This window comes from Papaver somniferum, chromosome 5 (genome assembly GCF_003573695.1).
Source record: "Papaver somniferum cultivar HN1 chromosome 5, ASM357369v1, whole genome shotgun sequence".
Taxonomy (NCBI): domain Eukaryota; kingdom Viridiplantae; phylum Streptophyta; class Magnoliopsida; order Ranunculales; family Papaveraceae; genus Papaver; species Papaver somniferum.
Genome location: NC_039362.1, coordinates 78,253,872 through 78,281,732, shown reverse-complemented (window position 1 = coordinate 78,281,732; position 27,861 = coordinate 78,253,872). Strand labels below are relative to the sequence as shown.

The window sequence follows — 27,861 nt, the reverse complement described above, 5'->3', positions numbered from 1 at the left end:
GGAAGTCCGGAACCTATATATGCGTACCCGTACGTGTACTGGCGGTAGTTTGGGTTACGTGAATTTCTGCTGGAGTTTGGAAGTGTGAATTGGTATGCGTACGCATACGCGTAGTGGCGTAACCAAACTCTGTCCGGCTACTTAGGTATGCGTACCTGTTTGCATACTTAAGTAGGTTACTTTCTAAAATCGGTTTGTTCATGAACTAAAACATTTATATAATAAGGAAGCAATCTTTTGCAAACCATGGATATGATGTTCATGAATTGATTCGAGTGAATCAAAATCGATTTTGCTTTAATTGTGTCTTGTATACTTCTATAAGCAATTGAACAACTCTCTAACTAGTTTCATTTGAGTCGTTTGAACTAGTTATGATAAAGATGAATAAGGTTGATATGAAAGTGCTCACCATTGGTTAACTATTTTTGAACCGACTAAGTGTACACGTTTAGGTACGGTTACTCAAACCTAAATGAAGACACATTTCATTTGTGTATAACAAGCTAAGTTCGATCTAACAGTTGAAAGATATTAGCTTGAATCTAATCAGGTTTTCATCTAACGGTGAATATTGAATGCATTGTTACCAAGGTAACTTAGATTGCAAACCCTGATTTGAAATCTATATAAAGGAGAACTCTAGCAAATGGGAAACCTAATCCCCACACCTCATGTGTGATGCTAGTTGCGACTAGAGTCGATTCTCCTTTAACCTTAGGTTTTTTACGAAACCTTGTAGGTTAACGACTTAAAGACTTCATTGGGATTGTGAAGCCAGACCCAACTATTTTTTTCTGTAGTTGCGTGTTCTGATCTTGTTGTTTTCTATTGTGATTGAGTAATATCTTCTTTAAGATTTGCTCGATATTTTATCTCCGATAGGCAAGATTGAAAAGTAGTCACAAACATCTTCGTCTCATGATAGATGCATTTATGTGTCGAATTTGTCTTCAATGTTTCGTATTGTTAGTACTCGTTTTCGTCCTTATTATGGTGTTTTGTGTGTTTGTAGGTATTTTTTGGAAATAAATATTTTTGGAAACATCTGCGTCATGCTTTTAACTTACAAATAATATTTTACGAAATCTTTTTTTGGCAAAGAACTAGAGTCACAACTTCTTTTGTTTGAGCTATATTGTCTAGAGTTAATGACTGAACCATAACAATATGAAAAGTAGTAGAATCCCGCGTCTCAGCGTCTTTTCTTCTTGTGACAAATTGTGTATATATATATTTTTACTTATTTTCTTTATTAAGTCTTAAAACAAATTCTCAACAAATCTGAGTGAACGAATCATCTTACTATAACTTAATTGAAAAACACATCATCTCATCGTTTTTGATTCCACAATATCTTGTTTCGTTAATAGATTAAGATTATTGTGAGGTGATTGATAATACTAGGTTGTTCTTCAGGATATAAGTCTGGTTTATCAATTGGTTCCTGTTCACCTTGATTTATCAAAAGACTGAACAAAAAACTCGTAGGTATTTCTGTGGGAGACAGATTTATTTATTCAATAGACTTTTCTGTGTGATACAGATTTTTTTATCAAGTCTTCGACTTTGGATCATAGCAACTCTTAGTTGTAGGTGAGATCAGCTAAGGGAATCAAGTGCGGAGAATCCGGCGTGGTTCTTGAGGCGTAAGGAACGCAACTGTACCTTGATCAGTGTGAGATTGATTAGGGCTCAAGTACATTCCAGTCTGAAGTTAACTTGGAGTAGGATAGTGTCTGTAGCGGCTTAATACAGTGTGGTGTTCAAATCTGAACTAGGTCCCGGGGTTTTTCTGCATTTGCGATTTCCTCGTTAACAAAATTTTTGGTGTCTGTGTTATTTCTTTTCCGCATTATATTTTGTTATATAATTGAAATATCACAGGTTGTGCGTTGAATCAATCAATTGGTAAATCCAACCTTTGGTTTATGATTGAAATTGATTGATCCTTGAACATTGGTCTTTGGTACCGTTCAAGTCATTGCTCTTGTATTCAATCAGGCTCGCAAATTCCTATTTGTTTGATTGCGGATTGAATTGAGAAATTGAGATATAACTCTTTGATATACTTTTTCTTAGATTGAGTCTGACTATCTAGTTGATTCTCTTGAAAGTATATTGGAGTTAGTCCATACATATTGCTGAGCGAAATATTGGGTGAGGTTGTTAGACCCCCGCTTTTTCAATGGGGTATAGGATGCAGAGTATTTTTAGGATTAGGTGAAGACAAAGACTCGTTGGTTGTGAATATTTTTTGACTAATCCTGATAATCTGCAAAGATATGGAATCTGTTTTTAAAAAGGTAAGTATAGCTTGCTATGAACCAGCCAAGCGAAATTAGAAAACAGATTTTCTGGATGAAACTGATTTATTGGTGTTTGATTTTTCTGAATTAAGCAAAAGGCGGGTTGAATTAATAAACGGATTCTTGGAACCGGACTCGCTAAACTTTCTTTTCACCCATATACCATTGATATCAACACAAAACTTCAAACGATGTATAAACAACTCTGCAAACGCACTGATCACAACATATTATATGGCAAACACCATTAGAGGAAGCACAATCTGTAGACACATTTTTAGGAGAGCATAAAGAGATCAGTTAAACATTATAATGAAAACTATGAAACGAGAAAATAAAACGGAAACAAGTTGAATGATGTAAAGATAACCAATAAAGCATAAGAGCTAGATTTTAAATTAAATATGCATTTAAAAGACTGTTTAATCATGAGATTGCAGAGAACGAATCAGAAAAATAATGAAAAAATCTATGAAAAAAATTACTGAGTTGATTTAGCATAGCCCGATCCTCATAGCCTTAAATATTTTCGTGAAGAGAGTTTATCATATAACCCACATTGTTTATTTGCATATACGATGTACATGTTACGTGTCATAAACTCATCCAGACTCCTCTTTATTACATCATTTGAACTAAATCATGTTAAAATTAATATAATCTATCGAAAATATGTATATGTATATACGTGTCACCGTCCTACGGTTTCGGGAAAGTGAAAAATATTAGAACCCCCTACTATATGGGTTCAGTATTTTGAAGCCCCGCCAAATGGATCATACATTGTCAATTCCATACTTTCGTAAAATGATATTACTAGGCCCAAAATATCAAGTTTTCTTCAGATCTGGCCCATAATTAATTATTATGAATTTTGATAACGACAATACTACCCTTCACTATATATACAAGAGGAATCTCAGTAGATATTTTCATTTCCCATTTCTCTTTCTCTCTCTGCTCTTGCGATTTTAGATCTGTGAAGAAGAAGACGAGACGATTTGATAGATTTTGCAGGTAATCATCAGTTAATCTACTAATACGAATCAGTCTTTGTATCGATTTAATAGATTTTGAATTGAATCTAACTTTCAGTCGATTCGAAGCAGCAGAAATCATTTCCGATTAGGTTTTATTTAATAGTTGATCTGCAGCTTCAATACAAATTCATCAACAAGCTAAGTATACAGGTAAGTATCCTCCTATCTTCTGATGATGCTTCGATTGAGAGTTTTTAGTTGATTTAACTCAGATTTTTTCCTTCAGAAAAGTATATTAGGATTTTATAAACCTAAATCTTTAGATGCTTCACAATTATCTTATATAAATCGAAATCAGAGATTAGATTTACAATCATCTTCTTACTTTGGTTGTTTTAATGTAAATTTTTTCAAAAAATTTGAACAAAATTCTTGGATCTGTTCTTCGTTAAAATCGTTGTATGTATCTATATCTAGTTTCGATCTGTCTGTTGTTGTGAGTAGGTTTTTGATTATTCATCTACTGGTGATGCTTGGATAGGTGGTAATTCAGTTTGAATTTGTTTGGAGTGGATGTTGACAGGCAAGATTGAGATGCTTGTGGTTGACTATGCTGAATTTCAGGCATTAAAATTAAAGGTGGTTGCAATTGAAGCTGTAGAATGGACTTAGTTTCAACTGAAACTAGGAATTTTCAAGGCTTGCTCAAGTCAAAGGCAAGTTCTTTCTTGCTTTTATCATGTACTACTGTTAGTGTGGAAGCTTCAATTGTTCTTTCTTTAAAAAAATTTAGGTCAGGAAGTGGAGATTTTAGGTTAAATTCGTATTAAGTATTATTTCCTGGCACCTGAAAAGTTAGTTACTGATTGATTCTTAAACTGAGATCCAACCATCGGATCTTTGTGAGTTTTGAATATGTTACACGTTACTGTGTTTTCACAACTCGACCAAAAGTTCAGAAGGATCAGACCAGGAGACGCCACTTAAACGCCTGTGTTTCAGAGACTGTTTCTGTAGGTTTTTTGTAATTCAACAGTTCTGAAAACCTGAAATTATTTATTTATACTACATAGAATTCTTTGAAATTTTAATGGAAGTAACCCATTTAGGTGAAGAGCTTTATGTAAAAATTTCACTTGAATTGGAGTTTCAGAAGTACTCCAGCCAACTGACTTTGTCAGATGTGTCCGTAGGAATCCAGACTGAGAAGAACATAGAGAATCAGTTATAATTAAAGTTCTAACCGTTACGTTTCTGTGAAATTTTGGAAAAATGTATGTGTTATATCCATGTATATGTGGTAGAAATTTCTTTGGGATCAGGTTAGTGTTCATAAGGAATGTGATATGTCCAGTTATGGTGTAAAAAACTGATGGGATTGTTCTAAACTGTTGTGTGCTATAGCATGTATTTTGCAAATTTTGTTTTACTTGTGAAAATGAATGTTGCATCGAAGTGCAGGTGTAACTTTTGGTTGTTGGGAAACAACGTTCAGATGAGGTTTGTGCTGCTTAAAAACTGTTTGCTTATGCAAAGTTTTTCAGTATTTTGGTTGAATAGGAGGATTTGTATCGCATAGGAGATAAGAACGGTTTAACATACTATGATTGCCTGTCTGTTTTGGTTATAATAATGTTACAGTAACATAGGATGTAACTAGTTGCAACATATGCAAATTTTTTTACATTTAAAGCTTTTGGTGACTGCATATTGAACACGGCCTTGAACGCTTGTGTCTGTGTAGCTGTTGAAGTAATTCATGGTGATGTTATGTTAATTTCAGAGAGGATGTTTTTATTTGGACCTAGTGGTGGTATTCACATGGTAATACAAGATAGGGAGAGAACTAGTGTTAATGTTTATGGTGTAAGTTATGTCTCATTAAGCTTATAGAGCTTCCCAAGGTTAATAATTCTGCGATAACTAAGCCTGGTCATGCATGTATTTCTTATTCTTCATTGGGATTAGCTCTGTAACCCTTAATATGCGGATGTTTAACTCCTAGTACATAAGTCATATGAATGTGTAACTTCTAGTTACACATGCATATAGCATGTGTAACTCTTAGTTACACATATGAAACTTGTTTTACAGTGTGGTAATTAAGAGTCAAGATATTACATGCGTGGATTCATAGTTTGTTGTTGACTATGATGAATTTCAGACAGTGAAACAGATGGTGGTTGCAATTGAAGCTGCAGAACGGACTTGGTGGTGAGCTTAGAGCTTGCTGTTTATGGACGGGAAACTATGCAGAGACTTTTTGCTTCTAACATCCTTGTCTCTGGGATGCAAGGTCTCGGTGCAAAAATTGGTGAGTTTTACTACTCTCTTGTCGAGTTTGATTCAGAATTTTGTAGTTAGGGTTTCAGTATGTAGCTATTGAATTCTTCCGATAGATCTTGTTATTGTTGTACCCGAGCTGGTTCTGAGATAATTATGTGTAAATTTATACTTGGATCCTTGATTATGCTGTGTAAATTGCCCTAGGGATCTGATCTAGCTGTTTACATTTCTGATTGGTTGAGTGTTATGACTCTTATGGAGGTTTTCGATCATTGAATACAGTGATACATCAATTTTATGCATTTTTTGTCGATAAATAGAAATAATACTTGTATTTTGTTCGTGAGTTGGTTCTAAGCTATTAGTAACATATTTGTTAACCGTGTATAGAGAAATGATTTGTTACTTCTGCATGCATTTTTATGTGTACTAGCTGATTATACATGCTTGTTTTATGAGTGTTTAGCTGATTATGCATTTTTCTTGAAGATGTCTACTCTATTATAAGTATGTTGGACTATTTTGTTACTCATTTCGTGGCACATCGAATGGCTTTCTTTATATTATTATGACAAAATAATTGGATGTATAACTTCTAGTTACACATGGTGGGATATAAAGTCCATGTTCTATATAAATGCATGGTATTTACCTGCCTGCTGCAGTTGTTTTTCCATGAGTTCTGGTAGCCGTTCAGTGAAGAATTGGTGGAGTACCATGCTAAGATATGTTCATTTGAAGTATTAATTAGAAGTATCATTTACCATGCAAATCCAATACTGTTTGTTCCAGCTGTGATTGTTCGTAAAATTGATTCAAGTAATAATATGACATAGAAATTTAGGTATGGCAGTACATAAGAGGGGATATTAAAGTTAAAATGTTTGAATTACTACGGAAACTCAATGGAAATTGGTTTTTTTCCAGGTGAGATAAGTACATGTGTAACTTCTGATTACACACGTTAAATAACATGTGCAACTCCTACATACACAACCTAATTGCATGTGTAATTTCTGAGAAATTTTTGTGGTGAATTATGTTTTTATCTGTTTTTGTATGAGTCTTTTTTTATGGTCGATGTGAATGTTGTTGCTGCCAGTGTAATTCTCAGTTATAACTCCCAGTTACACTAGAAGGATGCATGTGTAATTTCGAATTACGCATGGATTTTGTATGCATCTCAGATGATTACACATGCTTGTTTAAGGGTGTTTTGACTGTGGTATTTCAATGTTTCTATGAAAGTAATTTCTGAATAATTGTAACCTTTTATATATCAATTGATGTTTATGCAGGTCTCGATGTTGTTTGCGCACACTGGCAAGACACTAGCTTACCACGAGAACCAAGAACATTTATCAAAGCTCTGGGATATTCTTGCAGTTTATGGCTGGATAGATAAGGATGTTGGCCACTGCCCAGGTGAGAAGTGATGATTTTTAGGTCTTTTATAGTTGAAAATGTGTGCTTTATATGGATGTGTAAATCTCAGTTACACAAGTCAGGTGCATTTGTAACTCTCAATTACACATGCTATATGCATATGTAACTCCTAGTTACACATACTATATGCATGTAACTCCTCTTTACACTAGACAGATGCACATGTAACTCCTAGTTACACATGCTAAAATGAACAAACTTGCAACCAAAAAATTCCACATGCTAGGTATCCAAGTCATATGCATGTACAACTGTCAATTACACATGACAGATGCATGTGTAGCTCCCAGTTACACATGCTAAGATAGGTTATCATGTGTCTTTTCTGTCGTCTTTGTTCTATAATCTTGCCTTACAATTGTTGTATAATATTGTTATTTTTGTTTTTTGTTCATCCAACCTGATCTATGGATGTTTATTTCGTTGCAGATATGCAAGCATTTTGGAGGGAGGAAGACAAGAAGGAAAGACAAATATTTAAACTTCATAAAAGCACAAATCAGACGTCAGACGCATGTGTAACTCTCAGTTACACTAGATAGATGCATATGTAACTCTCAATTATACTAGACAGATGCGTGTGTAACTTCTAGTTATACATGCTAAGAAATTATTGTAAATGAATATTAAGTAATACATGTATTTTTTTGTATGTGTTCTTTTTGATGTCTATTTTTTTGATGTGTAACTTTGCATTACACATGTCATAAGGATGTGTAACTTCAGGATACACATGCCATATGTATGTGTAACTTCTGTTTACACATTCACACTGTATTTTAACAACTTTGGGCCTAGATTTAAAAATTTTGGGCTTAAATTTAAATTTTATTTAATTTGGGGCTTGACAATATATAAAAGGGCATGGATGTCTTTTAATAACTCGGGGCCTAGACTTAAACTTCTTTTAATTAAGGGCCTCATATTATGGGTTATCCATGGGTTGAGCCTTAGCCTAATTTCCCCTTCGGGAAATTGTTATACCTCTCTGGCCGCATCGGATTGTGTCCGCATAGTACTCCGTGGCCTTCTAGATTATAGATTTTGACGAGCAGTGTTTTCCTCGAAATTAATCAGTATACCCACTAACTTTTCCACTGCGCTACTGCTAGCCTTCTAGGCACTCCTCTCCTTCTGTTCAGTTGACTAATTAATTACTTTATTATTTGCCTAGCCACTTAAATGACCAATATGAAGGGTCTGTAATACTAGGTACAGATGCCTCTCAGACTTGACTAAATAGATGCTAATTAGGCTCAATCAATTGGTCACATCATGGCACAGTATCAAATCAGTATAGCAGATCTAGGTGTGATGAGTTCTTTAATTCCCGTGGTTATTGCAAGAAAATTTAAAACCTTGACCATAATTTTAGTACTAATTAATGAAATCAGTATATTACAGTCGGTCTCAAGCTGGATTTGTTGTCAATCAACAAGTAGATCAGAAACTCTCGAGAAGGCGATAAATTTATTTTGGAAAAAAAAGATACTAAATACGGGAAATGGTTGATGTCCCGGGGTCATCCCGATTTTGTTTGTGTGAGAAAGAGGTGTGGGATCCACACTTAACCCACCCCGGTTTTCCGGATGAGTGTATCATTTCCGGGTAAATACTAGGTAAATACTCCACGTCCCCACACGTGTAGTCTTGTTGGTTTAACACGTGGTCAATAAATCGGGTGAGGTAATGCGGAATAAGAGTGCGGCCAAATAACCTGCTCTGATACCATGTTAGAAGACGGACATCCAACTCAAAAACCAATTAGTTATGAGTGGAGTGACTCTAAGAATTATTAACCGCAGGATCTTAAATAACCCGGATAATATGGGACTAATAATCTCAACAATAACCCGTGCGCAAACATACCCATGTGGCAGTCTTGCGGTTAATTATGAGCAAATGTGAAGTCAATGGTGTAACTTCTGGTTTCCAAATTTCCAATCAGGATCAAATGGATCAACCCTACAATGTCTACTTCAGAATCAGTAGCAAGAAGACAGCCCGGTTCCTTGCACCTTCCGGAAAACAGACATTTAGACTTTTAAACATCATCATTAGTTAAATACTCCATTACTTTTGTTTGTTGCATATGAATTCAGATCAGCAGTTAATTTAGACTTTCTAGCACACACTGCTGCTTTAGGTGTTAATCTAGCATTAGCACTCTTAACCACCCACCACCTAAATTAGAGACGACTAATATTCACTTTTGGAGTGTATCTTCGCAAGTACATAGACACAATCATACATCAGCATCAATTGAACTCCAATCCAATCCCACTTAACATTTTACAAGTAGCCAAAGAAAAAGAAAAAAAAACACTCAAGATAACAAGTAGCTATCAGACACTTGTCATAAACAGGTAGGCTAAAATCTTCTATCATATATTCTCTCTACTTCCATGTACTAGCCATCCACTTGGACCAATCCTGCTACATGACCAGCTGAATAACAGCTAGTTGACAGCTATACTGATGTGGACATGGCACGTATGTGAGAGTGAAAAATGACTCATTCTCCATGTCATCGATCTCAAACGCACCGTGGAGCATTGACTTTTAAAATGAATCTCTAACTTCAAAAATGACTCATCAGATCAATCTAATGATCAAATTCAGAAGGAAGAATGGGTTTTGATGCTTTTTGCATTAGTATGATCAGATCTAACTAATTTCATTGTTTTTGTTTCTTTTATTATGCCTTTGAGTTTGAGTTTTCCTTCTGAAAACAAAAAAACAAAAAAACTGTCTGATTGACAAAATGGTTTGAGTTTTCCTTCAGAGGTCTAATCTGAATTCAATATATTCTTAACAAAGAACTCAAACCATCTGTGGAAGAACATCTATGGTTTTGCTGACCCAAGTCATACGAAGGGAAAAACATCGATAAAAAAATATATTGAAATAATTGAATTTAGATTAGTACTGTTCGTACAAAATCTGAAATGGTAAGAATAACCAAAAGATACCATGAGCTTCACATTCTTATTACTCTTTCTCGCTATCAAATTTTTAGCTTGATGCAATATCTCTTCCTTTCGTAATTTTTCTCTCTAACATGTACTTAATTTCTTTTTAATGAAAATTTGTAGTTTGAACTGCGAAAACAAATCCTGTTTTGCTAAAACATTAATCAATCTTTCAGAATCACAAAGAAAATTAACCCAAGTTTAGTTTCAGTAGCAAAATCGATCAAAAATTAGGAATTTCCCATCAATCTAATGATCGAATTCAGAAGGAAGAAGGGGTTTTGATGCTTTTTGCATTAGTATGATCGGATCTAACTAATCTCATTATTTTTGTTTCTTTTTTTTTTTATGTCTTTTGATTTGTGTCAATCAGATCAATATACATATATGATGTCCACTTCCCGGGAAGGCAAAACATTTGTTGATTGCTTTTTTTTAACACAAACCATAAAAAGAAGATGACAACAAGTGTGACAGACGAATGGAAGAAAAAAAAAGATTAATGTTATCCATGACGTGTATAATAGATAAACAGTTCTTTCCTCCACATGTGATGCCACGTCAAAATCAGCTGTTAACTAGCTGTTATTGAGGGTGTCAAATAGCATTTTCGCACTTGGACTGACATCTTCTTCTTCCTTTTTTTTCCCTATATAAACAAGACCTACCAAGTCTTATGTACTAAATCTTCATAAGAGAACCTAAGAAGAAGAAGAAAAAACAATATTGTTTCATTTTGTTAAACTTTTTATGAGAATCAAAAGAACAAAAATGGCCAACATATCCATGGAATCAAGAATGAGCACTACACATTCAAATATCAGCAACAGCAAGAAAGATCACAACCAACATGGGGCTGTGATTGAAGAGATTGAAGGATTAATCGAAGTTTACAAAGATGGTTACGTCGAACGTCCTCCGATCGTGCCGAATGTTGTGGCGGCCGTAGGCCAAGAGCTAAACTTGTTATGCAAAGATGTTATCATGGATAAATTCAGTAACCTTTGGGATAGATTTTATGTCCCAAAATGCCAAGGAAAACAACTTCCTTTGCTTATTTACTTTCATGGTGGTGGGTTTTGTGTGGGTTCACCTTCTTGGATCTGCTATCATGAATTCATATCAAAATTAGCTTCTGCTTCTGGTTGTGTTGTTATGTCAGTGAATTATCGTCTAGCACCGGAACATCGTCTACCGAAGGCTTTCGATGATGGTTTCAACTCTGTCATGTGGGTTAAACAGCAAGCCACAATGAGATCTAATAATGATCAGAGATGGTGGTTAAACAGTTGCAATTTATCAAAGGTGTTCATAGGTGGTGATAGCGCTGGTGCCAATATAGCCCATAATGTAGCTAAACGGATCGGTGCATCGGGACTAATTAACCCGTTGACACTCAGAGGGATCATCTTAGTTCAACCCTTTTTTGGAGGGGAACAAAGAACTTACTCTGAGAAATATTTAGCACAGCCTCCGAATTCAGCTTTGAGTTTAACCGTGTCTGAACTCTGACGTATTTTGGCGATTATCTTTGCCGGCGGGTTCAAACCGTGATCATCAATTTTGCAACCCTTTAGCCAAAGGTGCGACCCGATTAGAAGACTTGAGAATTCCTCCAGTTATGGTTTGCATCTCAGAGATGGATATATTGAAAGATAGGAGCTTGGAGTTTTGTAATGCTATGAGAAGAGCAGGGAAAAATGTGGAGCAGGTTATGTTTATGGGTGTTGGACATGCTTTTCAGATTCTACATAACTATCAACTCTCTCAAACTAGAACCCGTGAAATGATTTCTCAAATCAAAGCTTTCATCAGCAAATGACACGGCTCGTCAGTCGTTAGTAGTATTAGCTTTGATCACTCCCAAATTACAAACGGTGACCGATGATCATGCTGTAATATCAACTTTCTTTTTGTGTTTTTTTTGATGTACTCAAGGAAATGTATTGCAGAATAGTTTTATCTATCCAATTTAAAAGTTTTAAGTATAGTGTGTGCCCTTCTGATTAATACCCTGACTCTAAGTTTCCCTGTTAACTACTGGCCTTGTGTGGATCCGAAAACTGTATATTACTATGTATTCTGATTGACTAGTTTTCTGCTTCAAAAATGTTGGACTAGTTCTATCACGCGCATGAATGCACAAGGAGCACATATTTGTTAGCCGTCAGATTTGCTACTATGGAGATGCCTAAACATGGAAGTGAAATTTGACACCTAGTAGTGCATATCGTGGTGTTATGCATTCGTGTGTGTGATAGGGCGATTCAAAATGTTAAACATACCGAGTTTTAAACATGGTAAAACTGCTTTTACTTTCAAGATTTATGGAATTCAATCTGGTAATTCTTTTTCCTGATAATGTTAGTGTACTGTTTAAAAGTCGATCCATTTAGAGTATTATTCCTGCTCAACTATATTCCTTGCATGCGTGGGAGTGTGAAACGAAGTGTCTCAAGTACTTATCTTCAGCAGTTAAATCAAATGCAAGTTGGTAATGACACATGATATGATATGATATGATATTCACTTAATATGGATCCATATTATGGCGAATATGGCTAGCCAGTCGAGTCATCTGACAAAACATCTGAAAATGTAACAACTTACAAATATGTATACCACCATCTCTTTCAGAATACATGCCAAAATCTGATCATACCATACCTTAAGGAATATATGGAAATGATCTTAAAATGATCTTAAAGGACAAGTTCCGGATGTATTTTACCCACCAAACCAAATCAGTCGATATCAGCAAGATCACCCTCAATATGGCACTCCACCTAGTGTATCTTTGTAGATCTGATTCTCTTACATATGAAACATATTCAAAAAATAAACTAAAACCAATGATTTTGATTCCGCTCGTCTTAGATATTTCATTTGCGCACGCAAGAAACCTGTTTTTAGTGATGCAGCAGTTTATACAGTGTTGGAATGAATTGTGTAGAAACTTAGTTGGAGTGGTATATTCTTTGGAGCATGAGAAAAAAAGAAGATTGGCTTTGAGGTTGAAAGTAGTGGACCTTTCTTTCTTCATTTGCCCTTAACTTTTTTGACCAGATTTTATCCATTATAAGACCACCTTCCATAAATGGAACAAAGTTGTTAGCCAGCAGAGAAAAAGGAATAAAATCAATTATGTCCAAGATCAGTCCATGACTCCATGTGGATTGAAGAATCTGATCTTATCTACCGACCTGTAATTTACATTATACAACTATTTGAAACTAATCTTCAGTAGCACTTGCCAGAAACGAAGTTCTATTTCAACACAGTTGGTATTTGATTGCCAGAAAATCTAAAAATTAATGTACATTTTACAAATCACATTCACCAACACAATATATGAACTGTGGAATCCCGTTATGAAGGGATAGCTTCTATATTACAACACACATCACTACACAAAACCTCGCACTAGATAGAACTGGACTAATATTTGAACTAAAAGCTTGTGGATATATATATAATTTGCATTTCTTTTCCCTTGTCTACTTGGAAGCATTATAATCAACTCCGGAGGGAAAAACTGCAGCAAACTTGCTGTCGTCAGAGTTGCTTATTGATGCAGTAATCAATTGCAGGCCAAATTTCTCCAATATATTTGTCGATTGCCCTAGTGATAACATTAAAGGCTCCCGGAAAAATCATTAGTGAACTAAATGTTGATAGTGGCTTCCCACAATCTAAGAAGTCCGTTGCGTCCACCACTGCATATCCTTTTCCTTTCCAAGTCTGTAGAAACACATCGTACCTACAAGGTAAACAAGCAAGGAAATCAACTTTCCGTAATCCCTGCATTTATAGTTACTGAAGTTTGAAAATGAATTCAGAGCAAATTTGGTAGTTAGTTGACAAAGGTCATTCAGGTAGTATTTGGTGATAAAATATATTTTTTTTATAATGCAAGTATATAAAAGGATATTGATAAAATACCACAGCAACTGTTTTTGGTGGAGTTCTGTACAGTTGCCACCCAGCCATTTTAGATCCAGTTCCGGAGAATCCACCAAGCCTTTCTTGAGGCCGATGAAAGAGGGACATGGAATTATCTGCCGCTCCAATTCCTAACCAATGTTCCCCAGCACTGATAGATAAAACAGAAGAAGAATGTATAGTTACATTCTTCACACATCTTATCCCTCCTGTACAGACACAAAGATAAACAAAGTACATTTAAATGCCTGAAGTGCTAAGCTCAAGATTAACTGCAATTGTTTTTCATCAAGGTAAGAAAGAAACTTATCAGTTTCGTCTTTACAAAAGATATTAGTTGCCATTTGTTAAGTTATTGTCTCGGAGAAAAATCCAGATTTTGTTAACTGGTCTCCACCACATCATAGATCTAAGAGAAGAATCTGAAATCCAGGTAAAGCAAAATCTATACGGAGAAAATACTATTGCTCTTACCCTCCTCATTTTCCCAAAACCTGATCAGTCCATCAGTTGAACCTGAAAAAGAAAATCATAACATAACACAACAATTCAATGGGTTGTTGACTACGTACTAAATTCTTTTAATTAGTGCAATAACAACACTTGCAACACGTTGAATAAACATAAAATCATTAATGTAGAAAGGGGTAACCAACCCGTAATTATCCCATTATTGGACGGTGATAACTCAACACATTGAATTGGACCAGCATGGCATGATAGTACAGCATCACATGATCCACGAGAAACAGACCATAATCTAGCAGTCCAGTCATCACTTCCGGTAATTACAGTGTCTCCAACCATCCTTATTGACCTGTATGATTGCCACAATTGAAACACCAACTTATAATCCTGATATAAAGAATAATGACAAGAAGGTAATCAAGTCCTTTTAATCCAGTTTTGCTTACCGGATCCATTTTGAGTGCCCTCTTAGCTTGTGCATCTGTCTACCAGCACGGATGTCCCAAACATTTGCAACCCTAAAAAAGAACAACTAATTATAGGAATTATGCTAATTATATAACATCAGCAATTTAAGCATTGAACTGCAGAGCACATACGCATCTCTCCCGGCAGCTGCTAAGATTCCTGTAGAGTCATCATACTCCATGCAAAGAACTGCACTTGAGCAACGACCTACAGTAGCCACACAAGTATCCGTTCTCACGTCCCACATCTTTATGCTTCCATCGTGGGAAGAAGTGAGGACACGCTCTCCTGATAACATCCGTACCGAGCTGACCTGAAAACAAAATAACAAGAGTAAGAAGGTCAAGCATCAATCTAGTTATATGTTTTTTCAACTCTGGAAGTAGAGATGGTTGTATGTTAGTAAGTTAGACACAGAAAATAAAATCTTTATAGGGCAGCAAAGTTAGCAACTAAACCTGTGCATCATGGCCCTTTAGCTCTTCTAGAAGTTGAGTCGTCTGCTTATCCCAAACTATGACAGTCTGGTCATCTGATCCCGATACCACCTTCCCTCGGTCGGAGCTGATTGCACGGATAGCTCTGAAGTGAGAGAAAAAAAGAAGATATAACGACAATTAGTTTGACCAAGAAGTTCAAACAACCGTTCACTCTACAATGAAGCACAAGTAAAACAAATCAACGGACCAAAAAGATATAGTTTAAGAAATGTAAAGGTATTGGAAAAATATCGAACAGTTCGTAATCAATACAAACTAAATTACGATTTACGCACCTTGTATGACCTTTCAAAGTCGCACGAAGCTCAGAACCACGGATACTAGGATCCCAAAGCTTAACCTGAAAAATTATATAGCCCATTACACATTCATGTGCAGATTAATAGGAAATCCTAAGTTACGCAGAGAACCAGCTATTTTGAAAAAGGAATACCAATATTAAATCTCAGGGGACAAAGAACCAAAGGTCTATCAGGGAACAGCCAGCACCAAAATACTCTTATCAAAATAAATAAGTAAGTTCGGAACTACCGTGCAATCGGTGCTTCCACTTATGAAAAAGCCTGCATCTTCACGATCACCAACCAAATCCCACACCTCTCTTCTCGTTACACAATGTAAAGCAGTGATGGCACCAGTGTGGCCTCTGAGAACACGCATACTTGACTGGATTTTCTTCTGCCCGGCATTTGATAATTCTGGCCTACGGGGAGAAGCTGTACCTTTGATGTTCTCATTTGCAGCTGAAACCAAAAATAATGCAGCAATGACTTATCAGATGGAATCCAGGTTTCTGAAGAGAGTCTGGAACATAAGCTCCTATAAACATTAAGAAATATACCTGGGTTGCTATTGTCAGAAGTCCACCTGCGGACACCACGACTGAAGGAATTGTTTCTTGTCGACGTATCTCTGCTAAACATACTCTGGACCCAGCTCCGGCCAACACCAGAAGCCTCAGTAGGCTGCTGGCTCTCATCTACGGCATCTGGAGATGGGGATGCTAATCCATACGGTGACGAAGAATGGACTTTCACAGAGGAGATTCCCCAGTAACCAACCCGTAAATGTTGGATATGTGACAATAAACCACGAAGATTTATCTGCAATACCATAGATTATTAGTTTCTAATGTCACTCACAAAGACAGGAATTGCAGCGACCCGGCAAAAAGATGAGATTAAGAGACAGATATAAAACTGCCACATAGAAGAACCAGAAAAAAAACAGCATCACTTACAGAATTTTTGTAACCGATATTGTTTTTATCAGCAATTGTCTCAATCATGTACCACGCATCAGTGTCAGGAAGTCCTAATCCAGCCTCCATTATACAACATGAAACAGAGATCAATAATGAAATGCTTGTCTCTGTAGCAGGCTATCATATATAAGAGGACGGGCCTAAGAGAGTTTACCATGTGAGAAGCCAGTATAATGAGCTGTGCTGTCACAAGAGTCACGTAATTGGACAACCTAAATAAGGATTAGAAAAAGAACTGGTTATGAGTATACTATCATCTCAAACCACATACAGTAAACACTTTAAGTATGTAGATAGAGTCAACTATAAGCTTCTACATGAAATTATAAGACAGTTCGCTTGCAAGTTTCAATGTTCAAGCTATCAGGGACAAAAAGTAAATGTGCAAGGCACTTACTTGTTTGAATTCTGGTCCACTAAATAGTCAAAGTATCCTTCCCAAAATCTGTAACAGGAATACCGAGAACTATTAGCATATGTCCAACTCTTATGTGATTTGAAGAAAATAGGCATGACTGCAAACTCAGTAAAAAGCAGTTGCAATCTCGGTTGGCTGAAGTTTAAGATACAAGAGTAACAGCTAACCTAACGATATGGACTATCTATACACATTATATTTTTTCTTAACTTGGGTGCACTGAAGTTTGAAATACCAACCAACAAATAAGTGTGAATGTGTGATACAGTTTACGGATAACACGAGATCAAACACAGAATCACTTCAACTCCTACAAAGTGGATGCGAAATGCATACCTTAGTTCCTCCCAGATTGGAAGAGAAAGGAGATGGCGTTGCACATAGTCCTTGACGTTATTAGAGTCTTTTTTGTACATTTCAGCAGATATTTCGAGGGCGTCTCTCACAGTTGACGTGTCATTGCGGGAGGTGGCACGACTAATTGCTGTTTTGAGCTAAAGTTTCACAAAACCTAAGACAAGTTACTAATGTGATAAGGCAGGTGTAAAATATTATAAAACGGACCTCGCCTACCAGAAGCTAGATCATAAACATACTAGGAATTGCCAATCAAAAGGAAAAACTACGACTTGCCTCAAAGCTTACTGACAATGAAATTAAGGGAAGAGGCCAGAGTATGCAACCATTACTAGCCTAAAACTGCCCAGGAGTGTTTGCAGAAAGGTTTTTCTGAAATATCAGGAAAAGGAAGAAAATAACACAAAAAAGCAAAAACGACTTGCATCATTCCGCATTCGCAAGCTTTTCCAAACAGGATCACAGGTGATGGTCTTTCTACTGGCCAATAAGTCGATTGACTTTTATGACTGATCTTCAACAACACTAATCCTCCCCATCTATACTCTTGCTATTAATGAAAGGATACATACCAATTCCTTCACTGCAATGAACTGCTCCTCTGTCAATTGGCAAATCCATCCCTGGTAAGAATAAATTTATCACAGAAATTAAGTCAGCAGACAATCCCAACATACAACCACTAAACAAGGTTTGCCACTGGGATTTACATACAGTATGAATGTGTTCCCTTATACATTCAACAAACCCACTGCCTCCAATTCCCTCTGCGTCCGACTCAATTAATGCTGCAAATGATATAGAGCTTATAATATGCGGCAGTTTAAAGACACTTGCTCAGGAAACACTGTACCAGATGGCCAGGTGGAAAAACTTAACAGCGCGAAAACAGTACCTAGGATTGTGCCATATTCAAATGAAGAAAGAGGATCATCAGTAGCACCCAACTTCAAAAGACGCAACCACAAACCCTGCGAACAAAGCACACCTTGATACTTAGAAGTCGGAAGTAAACAATAGGAGTAAATGAAAATTAAGAACAGTATTAGTAAGTCCATCAAGACATACATAATGTAGTATAAGCAAGATACAACAAAACTGAAAATTGCATTTACATCCATGTGTCAATAGGAAAAAAGAAGCACGTCCCATTAGCAAGAAGAGGTATCAACTGAAATTGGTAAGTTGTAACTGAATCAGCTAAATTAAACCAAACTCCCCTAATATGGTTATTCTTAGCTACTCGGAAACAAAACTAAGTGTTACGACTCATATTGAGTAAAGGTAGCTTCCTAACCTGCAACTTCACTTGTATATCCAGTACCATCCGTTCTCTTTCAGCCTGGCCAAAGAAAACACAAAAGAGGTTCAAGTTATTTTCTCGTTCTAATTCATAATATAGATGATGCATCAGCCACTGTGGCACAGTTCGATAGAACTTACTGCTCTTTCCCTCGGACTGAGGCTTTCCGCTTTCGAGTCGAGTCTCACAGAAGGGGAGCTGGTATGAAAGAACCACGAAGGTCAGAGATAATTTGAAAGAAGCAGTAAGTCAACATAGATACAAGCACAACTTCTATCGCATTGAGGATGATAGATAACATGAATCTCCAATCTACAGGAATTAAATTCTAAGTGCCAGTGACTCTTTTCATCTTACAAAACTCATAGTTGAGAGGACACCATAGTTTTAGGTACCTAGGACCATGCTTTGCTGAATATTCCAGAGCTCCAACAGCTGCTGCAAGAATAGCCTTCCTCTTTTCTTCTTGTTCCTCCGTTCTAAAGTTTGCAGGAAATCTGTCATAACAGTGTTTTCCACCCGATCCTGATCAACCGAGATGTATGATGTTTAGAAGATAAACAATAAATACTGAGAATGAGCCAAACTTGTTTGCTTTTTGCACACCCCTCTCAAACAGTTAAATTGTCACAAGATTAATTAATCACCTGAAATTCCAACACCAGCATCGGATATGGTTATGATCTCAGGTTCTGACGAGAGAACTGGAAAAATAGACATGGGATTTTGACCTCTTCCCATCGCATCTTGTAGCTTATCAAGAAGATTATTAGCTTTAGCGTCAGAACCAATGCCTCTCTCCAGGTAATCAATGAACCCCTGAGATTCCAGAAACTGTGCAATCTGTTGGAAAGCAATTGTCATGGTACTGTCAGCACGTAAATGTTCGGGTTTAAATAAAATGCCATATAAAAAGAGCAAATCGGATAGCAATAATCAAAACAGAGTAAAGAAAACAAAGTATTAAGACTGACTTTTCCTAGTGTTTAGCCCCAATTAAACCTGAAAGTGAAAAAAGATGATAATTAAGAGAAAGCAACATCACCATGGAGTCTGGTGGTTGGCTAGTTGACCGAGAGCGTTTCTTCATAAATGCTTGAGTGTTGAAGACTTGATTAGCAGAGGGTTCCTGACAAAGAATGATTGGATCAGAAGAGGAACTGGGAAAGGAAAACAAAACTACAGCAAAGGAAGATAATATTCTTACCATGAAATTACGATAGCCACTCAAAATGGATGCGAAGAATTTTAAGAATATTAATCTGCAGACATGAATTGAAACATATAATAAGAAAAAGTGTTCTTATTGAGCAATGCAATGGATATCCAAACCCTCATATCTTGATTACAAGGAAGGCATGTATAGCAAAACTGATCTACATCATAAAAACAATGAAAAGTTTGGAACCTCAAATCAATCTATCAGCAGATATTGCAACTGCTTCACAAAAATTTAGGTTGAAGATATAGTACCACCGTCCAATTCATATACACTACAGAACTTGCATCAAAGCACTCCTACCCCATGGTACCAGGTAATATTATCATATTTATGTAACGTTAAAGGCTCGTAAAGTTTAGAAGAGAAACAAGTGTTAATTTTTCAGACATCATAGACCTTCTTAACCTCCAATAAAATCAACACAATACAGTAATCAAGCGTGTGAGGATCACTCCATTCCATAGAGTTCACCCATAATTTATGAACGAGCTCTTAACAAGCATGCACCACCCAAACATCTTACAGGTATGCTTCCATAGAAGTTTCAGAGGAACCTAGGCATCACCTAAATTGAAGATCTTGCTCCTCTCCCCAAGGTCTGCTGCCACCTTTTGGATAATACTCGGATGAAGTACAAAGGCTAGTCTTCATCTCATCTATACCAACAACATTTGGATACAGAAGTTTCATTATGTCACCCCGCAGAGTACTCAGTTCTGGCTCTGGCACGGGAGGTATATCTTCTGTAGTGGTGATGCGATTGTATTCAAGGTCAACGACAACTACCTAGATAAAACATAGGTAAATAAGCACAGTCAAGGTTTTGAATTTAAAATGTATAAAGGGGCAACAAAATGGACAGAACAGAACCCCGGATTAAATAAATTTCATCTGACGAAAACATTAACTAAGATTTTCATACCAGTAAACTTTCGCAGTATATGTACCAAACTTACTATTGGTTAAAGCAGCCTATGACATATAATATGAAAATACACAAGATATTATAGGATGGAGAGTTCAAATCATCAAAAGGTTGTGTAAAAATCAACAAGGTAACTCGCTTCCAAGCTAACACCTTGAGCACCAATTTTTCTTTAGATAAGGTAGGAATAACCCAGTACTTATAAATCATGTTTAAACCATCATTCACGTATACAAGTACAAATGAAGGATACCATTAATGGTCTAATCATGTTCTTAGATGTTGCTCAATTACATATTAGTTGAGGAATTGTGCCTGAAATTGAAGTCTTTTTTGGTAAATTCAGCATAAGGCAAATATGAAGATATAGCCTTCTTTGATCCCCATTGTGAGGCTACAGATCCAAGTCTGCATAAAGTTTGTATTCAGGGTTTCAGACAACCAAAGCTCCTTTCCACCATTTCCTAGCTAGTATTTCAAGCACGTTTTCATTCTCCAAGATTTGTAAACTGCAACAAATCTTGAATGGATGGAAATCTGGCCAAAAACTCAAAAAATTTAAATGACATGCGTGTTTCTATCTTTATCTTCAATTTAGAGACCTTTTCTTTTTCATGAATCTCATGCAGACATGATGTTTGAAGCAACGCCTAGAAAGGAACAGAATAAATAGAAAGAGAATTTGTCGTCACAACATCATGCAAACAAAAAACAAAACCTAAGAAATCACTAAAAGATTATGCACAAGATACAAAGCTTACACCATCCATACTGAGACCAGTTGTATCAACACCTGAGTGCAAACCCATCATGTATGGTGTGGGAGCATCAATATAGTCTACCCCACTGAAAAATAGTAATGGAATGTAGACATGCTTCAGAACAACAACAAAGAGCCAAAAGTTAGAGATTCAGTATAAAATCGAATTAACAGATCACAATGCTGAAGTACAAGACGAATGAAAGTGACAAACATAGTCTCATCACAGAAATGGTGCAGTTAGCACGCATGTCTTACGACAAAATAGCGAGAGCAGGATCAATGCAGGCCAACTTACCTGCCACCTGAAAGGATATATCAAATGACAAATGGCCTCCGACACCAGAGTTAGAAGTGTATACCTGCCATATGAGAAAAGATGGTGCACACTTAAATAAAGACAATCCTGGTACTAAATGATTAATGCTAACCACTGATTAATGTCATTTTGTGGCTTGGTAATCTAAACAGATCAAGAAATGAAACCCATAACAAGTAGACAAGAGTATAAGTCTGTTGCTACTTAGAAACTGAACCATATCATATGTCTTGAAGAAAACTTTTTGGTAGTGAATCTCAAGTCTCTCAATGTGGCCTTGAGTAACTGTTTCTGGACCAGACTTAAATAATTGGTTGCAGTAAGAGTTATTCGTCAGTAAAATGCCAAATTTGAACCTAAAAGCAGTAGCATTAAGAACTGAAGATCTTTCTAGTGCCCCAAGTCAAAAGCTTACTTATTTGATCGAATCAAAACACGCCTTTCCAGCAACACGGCAGTGAAAAGCTTAATTAAGTTGTCCACATCCAAGCACTGCACCAGTGGTTGAAAGGATATCTGTATCACAGAAACAGATGAATGTCAACGTCAACTGGTAACCTGCTTACCACATGACCAAAATATCAGAAGATTCAAAGCAACAGTCGAGTTTAAAAGTGTTGAAGCAAAGTGTCCATACATCAGCATGAGGCAGTCCATCATTCGATGGAGCCTCCACAGAAAGTAGGCAGTGTTCAACAGCAAAAAGCACCCTGTCCCTTCCCGGTGTAGGCAAAGGAACGTTTGACACAAGATAGGCAATAACATCCCACAATGGCTTGCTGAAAATGTTACAAAGCTGAGAGTTACTAACAATATAAGTAATAAGATGAAATGATGCTAGTCATAGAAGTAAGTCATTCTGCTACACTTTTCTTTTGGCTGTACTTGTTTGCTATCTAGTTTCTGCTAAAATGAATTATCTTAATTTTATACCAACTGCTCACACTGACTCGGGGTCTAAATCCTTTACTACATAGTAGACAGGTAATGTCCAAGACTGAAGTTCTCCTGATTCATATGAACAAATGGACATAATAACAGGAATAGTAAAACTAAGCGAAAAAGAAAAAAAGTCGTGATAACAATCATGGATAAGACAATTCAGCAAACACAGAACAAAGAGTCGTCAAATAAACCATACCTGCTGCCAGTAGGAGAAAAGCAAAGAGTAAATAATTCCTCCAGTGTATCCCTAAGGACACGAAAACTGGGTGAGTGTGAAACGAGACAGATACATTTGTCCGCAAATGAATTCGCTGGGATTCGATAAGCTTCAGCAATATCCTCACTCACTGGATCTCGAAAAGCAATGCAGCTAACATAAATTTTAGACCCATCTCCCTCTGTTGAAAATTCTCAGGTCAAACTACTGAAACAATGCGAACGAGAAGGGATGAGCCCCTTCAAAAGTAGTATAAAATAAAAAGAAGGCACAATCAATAGTAGAAAATTCTCAGTTCAAACTACTGAAAGTCTGAAACAATGCGAACGAGAAGGGATGAACCCCTTCAAAAGTAGTGTTAAAAAAAAGGCACAACCAATAGCATATCAACTTGGTATTGCTGAAAATACTAGCAATACAGCGGATGTAGAAGCATTCAAAGGTTGGAAAAATTAGAAAATGAATAAAATAGTTTTTACTTAGGGCAGCAAGTTCAGAGTCCACTATCAGCCTAGGAAGATTTCATACTTTCTGCTTTTACATTACCGAAAAAACACCAGTTGATAGGCTTCCATCCAAACAAAAGTTTTGAGTTACCTGCACTAACAATACTTGGCAAGGAAAACTGCATAAAACCAATGTTTTTCAGGTAGGGCTAAGCTCAATTTGGATCATCATCACAGATGTGAAAATTTGGTTAGGCAAATGTTTAACTTAAGATTTATTTCTTTTCTATCTTTCTAGGTTCAGCAAGAAAAAGAAAGGAAAAAGTTTAGCTTAAGACTAATATGCAAGGGGCAGAGGTAACGGAAAAGAACAAATCATTTGATACCTATACTAATCATTTTCTAAATGATTCTTTAGTTTATCTTGGATGTTAATTTAATGTTGGTTACTTAAATCAAAAGGACTTCTCTCTCCGCCATCACATTTTTGGTTGTTCTCTGTTTTCAAGTCCAAAGCACCTCGGTTTGGTATTGAATATCAAGCTTTATTACTTCAAAGGAATACATAACAGTAAGTAACCAATAATGGAACCCAACGATAGCATCCTTTCTTAATACATAAACACGTAAATTTTCCTCAAAAAAGTCGAGCATTTCTTGTGAGAGAGAAGTGTCCGTCCATCTCTAATATAGGCTGAGAAGGTGAGGTCGCTGAGGTGTTTTCACTAAACTTTTGCGGCGTAACCGCATACAAAAATGTTTATCAAACAGGGATTACATACAGAAATGTACAGAGAATTATCAGAGCCGTTAAGTCCAAAATAACGATTTTATAGCAGAACAGCAGAGTTGTACACACAAGCCTGACCAGATTTAACTTCAGGCTATGAATAAATCAAACTGCTTATCTTGTGATTTCTTACCGTGATTCAACAATTCCATATCAAAGGCATATTTGATATTCGGAAACAAAGAGTATCTAAAGGGAAAGGCAATAACCTGAACATATGAAGGAGGAAAGCGAGTATGTGTGATTAGAGGAAACACGGGTGCAGGCATGGTGATGAGACGAGTTCATTGTACTCTTAATGCTTCTTAATTTTAAATGTGAATAGCTAGGATTTCAGCTCAAACTCAACTAACAGCTATTTCTGAGGAAACGCATGGTGTGAAGAGTACCCGAACGGTATCAATCATGGATACCACGTTGATTGATCGAGTAAGATCACCCACATGTTAACATGCAGTAGAAGAACAAGTTTTAAGTGATAATTGACAAGGTTTTTAAAATCACTTTTAAATTTGGAAAGTAATGCTGGCTACCTTTCTTATGCAGATCTGACAACTACACCTAAATGGCACATTTTTACATGATGGAAACATTCAACAAAGAGTTCCATCAGAGGCAAGGTTTGCCTCGGCTATTTAAAGGTTCCGTGTCTTGGATCTGGACTGCAATCGTTATAATCAAAATGCTAGTTACTGATTATCACTTCTATAGTGTTATACAAGACCAAATGCTATCAAGGGCTTCTCCATTAAAAGCCAATACTTTTCGCTGAGTCATGTCACTTGCTAATAACCACACTATGGATTCATATTTAAAGCAAATAACAGGTGCAATGACGAAAAGGATGAGCAGGTACCAGTTAAAACTATTGGATAGCTTCTTGGGAGTGTGGCAGCATCATTAGAATCGAACCCTGATGGATAGATTTCCACACCAGCTGGCAGAACACACTGCAGTTGTCAGACAGTGTCAAATGATCATAAGCTTCCTAAAGATTATTTCATTCACTAACATTGAACATACTCTTACTTAACACAAAATCACCAATTGTACACGTGCAACATCGGTACCAAACTAACAATAATGTGTTGGCCTGAACCCCTAAGTGATTTAGTAATATAAAATCATAGACCCACCAGTGAATCATCACCCAAGACCCTCTTGTGGTGACCAAAATTGATTCCAGTCAGTCCAATACGTGTTCGCTAAGCAAGAACTATAATTTTAATACAGTTTCTTCCATTGCCACTACAATATCACTACAAATGCTACCAATTTCACTACAATCTCTTTCAATTCACTGCATTATGGCAACTTTAGGTCTACCATCTACATCAAAGCTGATTTTACTCTAACTACTTCCTCCCATTGAGAACCCTACAAATTTCTAAAGCGGACTAATAAGAAAAACAACAAAATGAACAATATGGCATCACAGTTAATACCAAACAGCTAATCATGAATGGAAATTTAGAACAATTTCATAATGTGAGATTAAAAACAACAAACTTAAGTTTGATGTGAGATTAAAAAACGATAACTTACAGTTGAGAGTTGAGGGGGAGGAGGAGGATAAAGAGAGTGATTAATAGGAGGGAATTGATCAAGAAGAGATGGCAAGTACATATGACTTGTGCCATGAAATCCTTTGTTCCCATCTAATGTTCTGATTTCTGGACCGATTCCACATACAACGAAGTATTCAAAGATCCGAGCCATATTGATTGATAGATTTAGTTTCGTCGATCCTTTCAGATCTGCAATAACTTACGAGTCTTTCTGTTTCATTATTTCCCAACAAAACTTCTTTTCTCTTTTTTTTTTCTTTTTTGATTTTTCCTCTACAGAAATTTAAATTTGTTTTTCTTTTCCTTCTGTATGTGATTATTGGATGTAGTTTTTTGTTAGGGAGTGTTTGGTAAGCGTTGTAGATGTGACGCGAAGCGCTTCCAAATTTAGCGGTGTTAACAGGGTGTCAACAGATCCGGTTCCACTAGGAGTTGGATCGGAATCGGAAGGTCGGAACCGGTAAAAGACTATAGTTTTAAATACTAGTTGATTGTTTAGAGCATCCACAGTGGGCGAGGAAGATTAAAAATTTGGGTTGATTTTCTAACGCAGCGGGACGGAGTAAAGATCAAAACCCAGCCCACGATCAAAACCCAGACCATATTTAGTCGCGACCAAATCCCAAATCCTAATATAGTCGGGCGTAAATTTAAAATCCGTTTGTTGTCAGGCGTAAACTTAAATTGCGTTTGTTAACGGACGTAAACCAAATTTACGTATGTTGGTGGGGCGGAATTTAAATTTACGTTTATTGCGGGCGTAACATAAATTTACGCCTGATGAGACGGACAGCAGAATTCCGCGCGTTGCCAGGCGGACACCAAAATTCCGCCTCTCTGGGGAGGACACCAAAATTCCGTCTCTCTGGGGCGGACACCAAAATTCCGCCCCTCTCAAACGGACTTTTTTTTTACGCCCAGTAACTGTTATCAGAAAGATTATGAAACATGAAATGAAAATTTTCGAACGTTAGAATGATAAATTTTTCGAACGTTGGCGTTGGAGATTGCGTAGCAGATTTTTGACCGTTGGTAAGATATTTATCTTTTTCGAACGTTTGAAATTGAATGTTAATAACGGGTTTATTTTATACCTATATATACCAGATGATTTCCTTTAACATTTTCATATCATTCGTTGTATTCGGCAAGAAAAAAATAGTATCAGGAAGAAAAAATAGTTTTCCATATTTCAAATCATTTTGAAAATTTTCATCGAATCGTTTTTAATGGCACCACCACGAATAGCAAGAGGTCCAAATTTTACGACAATCGAAGATGTCACGATGTGTAAAATTCATTTATCAATATCTCAAGATCCCGGTGTTGGAGCCGATCAATCAGAGATTGCGTTGTGGACTCGTATCAAGGATGATATTGAAGCTCATTTACCGGATAAACCAGAGCGGTCTTGGAGTTCCTGGCAAAAACGATTTCAGGGAATAAGTAAAGAAGTTGCGTTGTTTTCGGCAAAACAGGCGGAAGTGGAAGGTGAATATCATACGGGATGGGGTCCGGAAATGACCATGAGTATTCTCTCTGTTTTGAAACAATTATTTTCTAATATTGAGATGCCCATGAACCTAATTGTTTTTAAAAACATTAACAGCTCGAAGAAGTAAACAAACGGTTTAAGGAATGCAATCATGGAAGAAAATTTAGGCACGAAGAGTGCTACCCAATTGTCATAGAAAATATAAAATATAATCGTCGATCGACTTTTGTTTTTGATACGACGCACGATTTGGATAGTAGCGTGAATACCGAGGAAGATGGCACTCAAGTCGAGTCCGGTAACGACACAGATAAAGGAGACATAGAGAATACATACCTTCGTCAGATGGGAAAAAAAGCAGCTAAACGACTGAAGAAAACCGGGCGAGAGAAATCCAACCGCCAAGAGGAATTGATGGGAATAATTATTACACAGCAAGAAAATTTCAATTCTCAATACCG

The 27,861-nt window shown here is 36.6% G+C and overlaps 1 protein-coding gene and 1 pseudogene across 1 annotated transcript; one reads left to right on the top strand and one right to left on the bottom strand.

Annotated features, from left to right (window-relative positions):
- Window positions 1–10,673: 10,673 nt before the first annotated feature.
- On the top strand, window positions 10,674–11,981 carry LOC113277561 (annotated as a pseudogene).
- A 1,262-nt stretch (window positions 11,982–13,243) lies between these two features.
- LOC113281982 (DENN domain and WD repeat-containing protein SCD1-like) lies at window positions 13,244–26,193 on the bottom strand. Its single transcript, XM_026530896.1, has 31 exons — window positions 25,883–26,193; window positions 25,194–25,287; window positions 23,081–23,282; window positions 22,577–22,718; window positions 22,355–22,455; window positions 21,919–21,982; window positions 21,622–21,735; window positions 20,501–20,721; window positions 19,921–19,975; window positions 19,759–19,842; window positions 19,361–19,556; window positions 19,109–19,238; window positions 18,854–18,911; window positions 18,708–18,752; window positions 18,306–18,381; window positions 18,125–18,198; window positions 17,983–18,033; window positions 17,390–17,547; window positions 17,033–17,080; window positions 16,790–16,847; window positions 16,612–16,695; window positions 16,213–16,474; window positions 15,903–16,114; window positions 15,647–15,711; window positions 15,330–15,453; window positions 15,003–15,184; window positions 14,850–14,921; window positions 14,592–14,752; window positions 14,410–14,451; window positions 13,936–14,144; window positions 13,244–13,753 (listed from the first exon to the last, which is right to left on the bottom strand). Exons 1-31 carry the CDS (start codon window positions 26,054–26,056, stop codon window positions 13,658–13,660), a joined length of 3,654 nt encoding a protein of 1,217 aa, XP_026386681.1. The 5' UTR covers window positions 26,057–26,193; the 3' UTR covers window positions 13,244–13,657.
- Window positions 26,194–27,861: the final 1,668 nt, after the last annotated feature.

Bases quoted from the DNA above. Each gene is read 5' to 3' on its own strand.
- LOC113281982 (XM_026530896.1), bottom strand. From the start codon at position 26,056: ATGGCTCGGATCTTTGAATACTTCGTTGTATGTGGAATCGGTCCAGAA. The intron at 19,976-20,500 runs GTGATGCCTAGG...TCATGTCTGCAG, and splicing joins GAGCAAGATCTTCAATTTAG to ATTAATATTCTTAAAATTCT. The intron at 14,753-14,849 runs GTAAGCAAAACT...GCAATCATACAG, and splicing joins GGGCACTCAAAATGGATCCG to GTCAATAAGGATGGTTGGAG.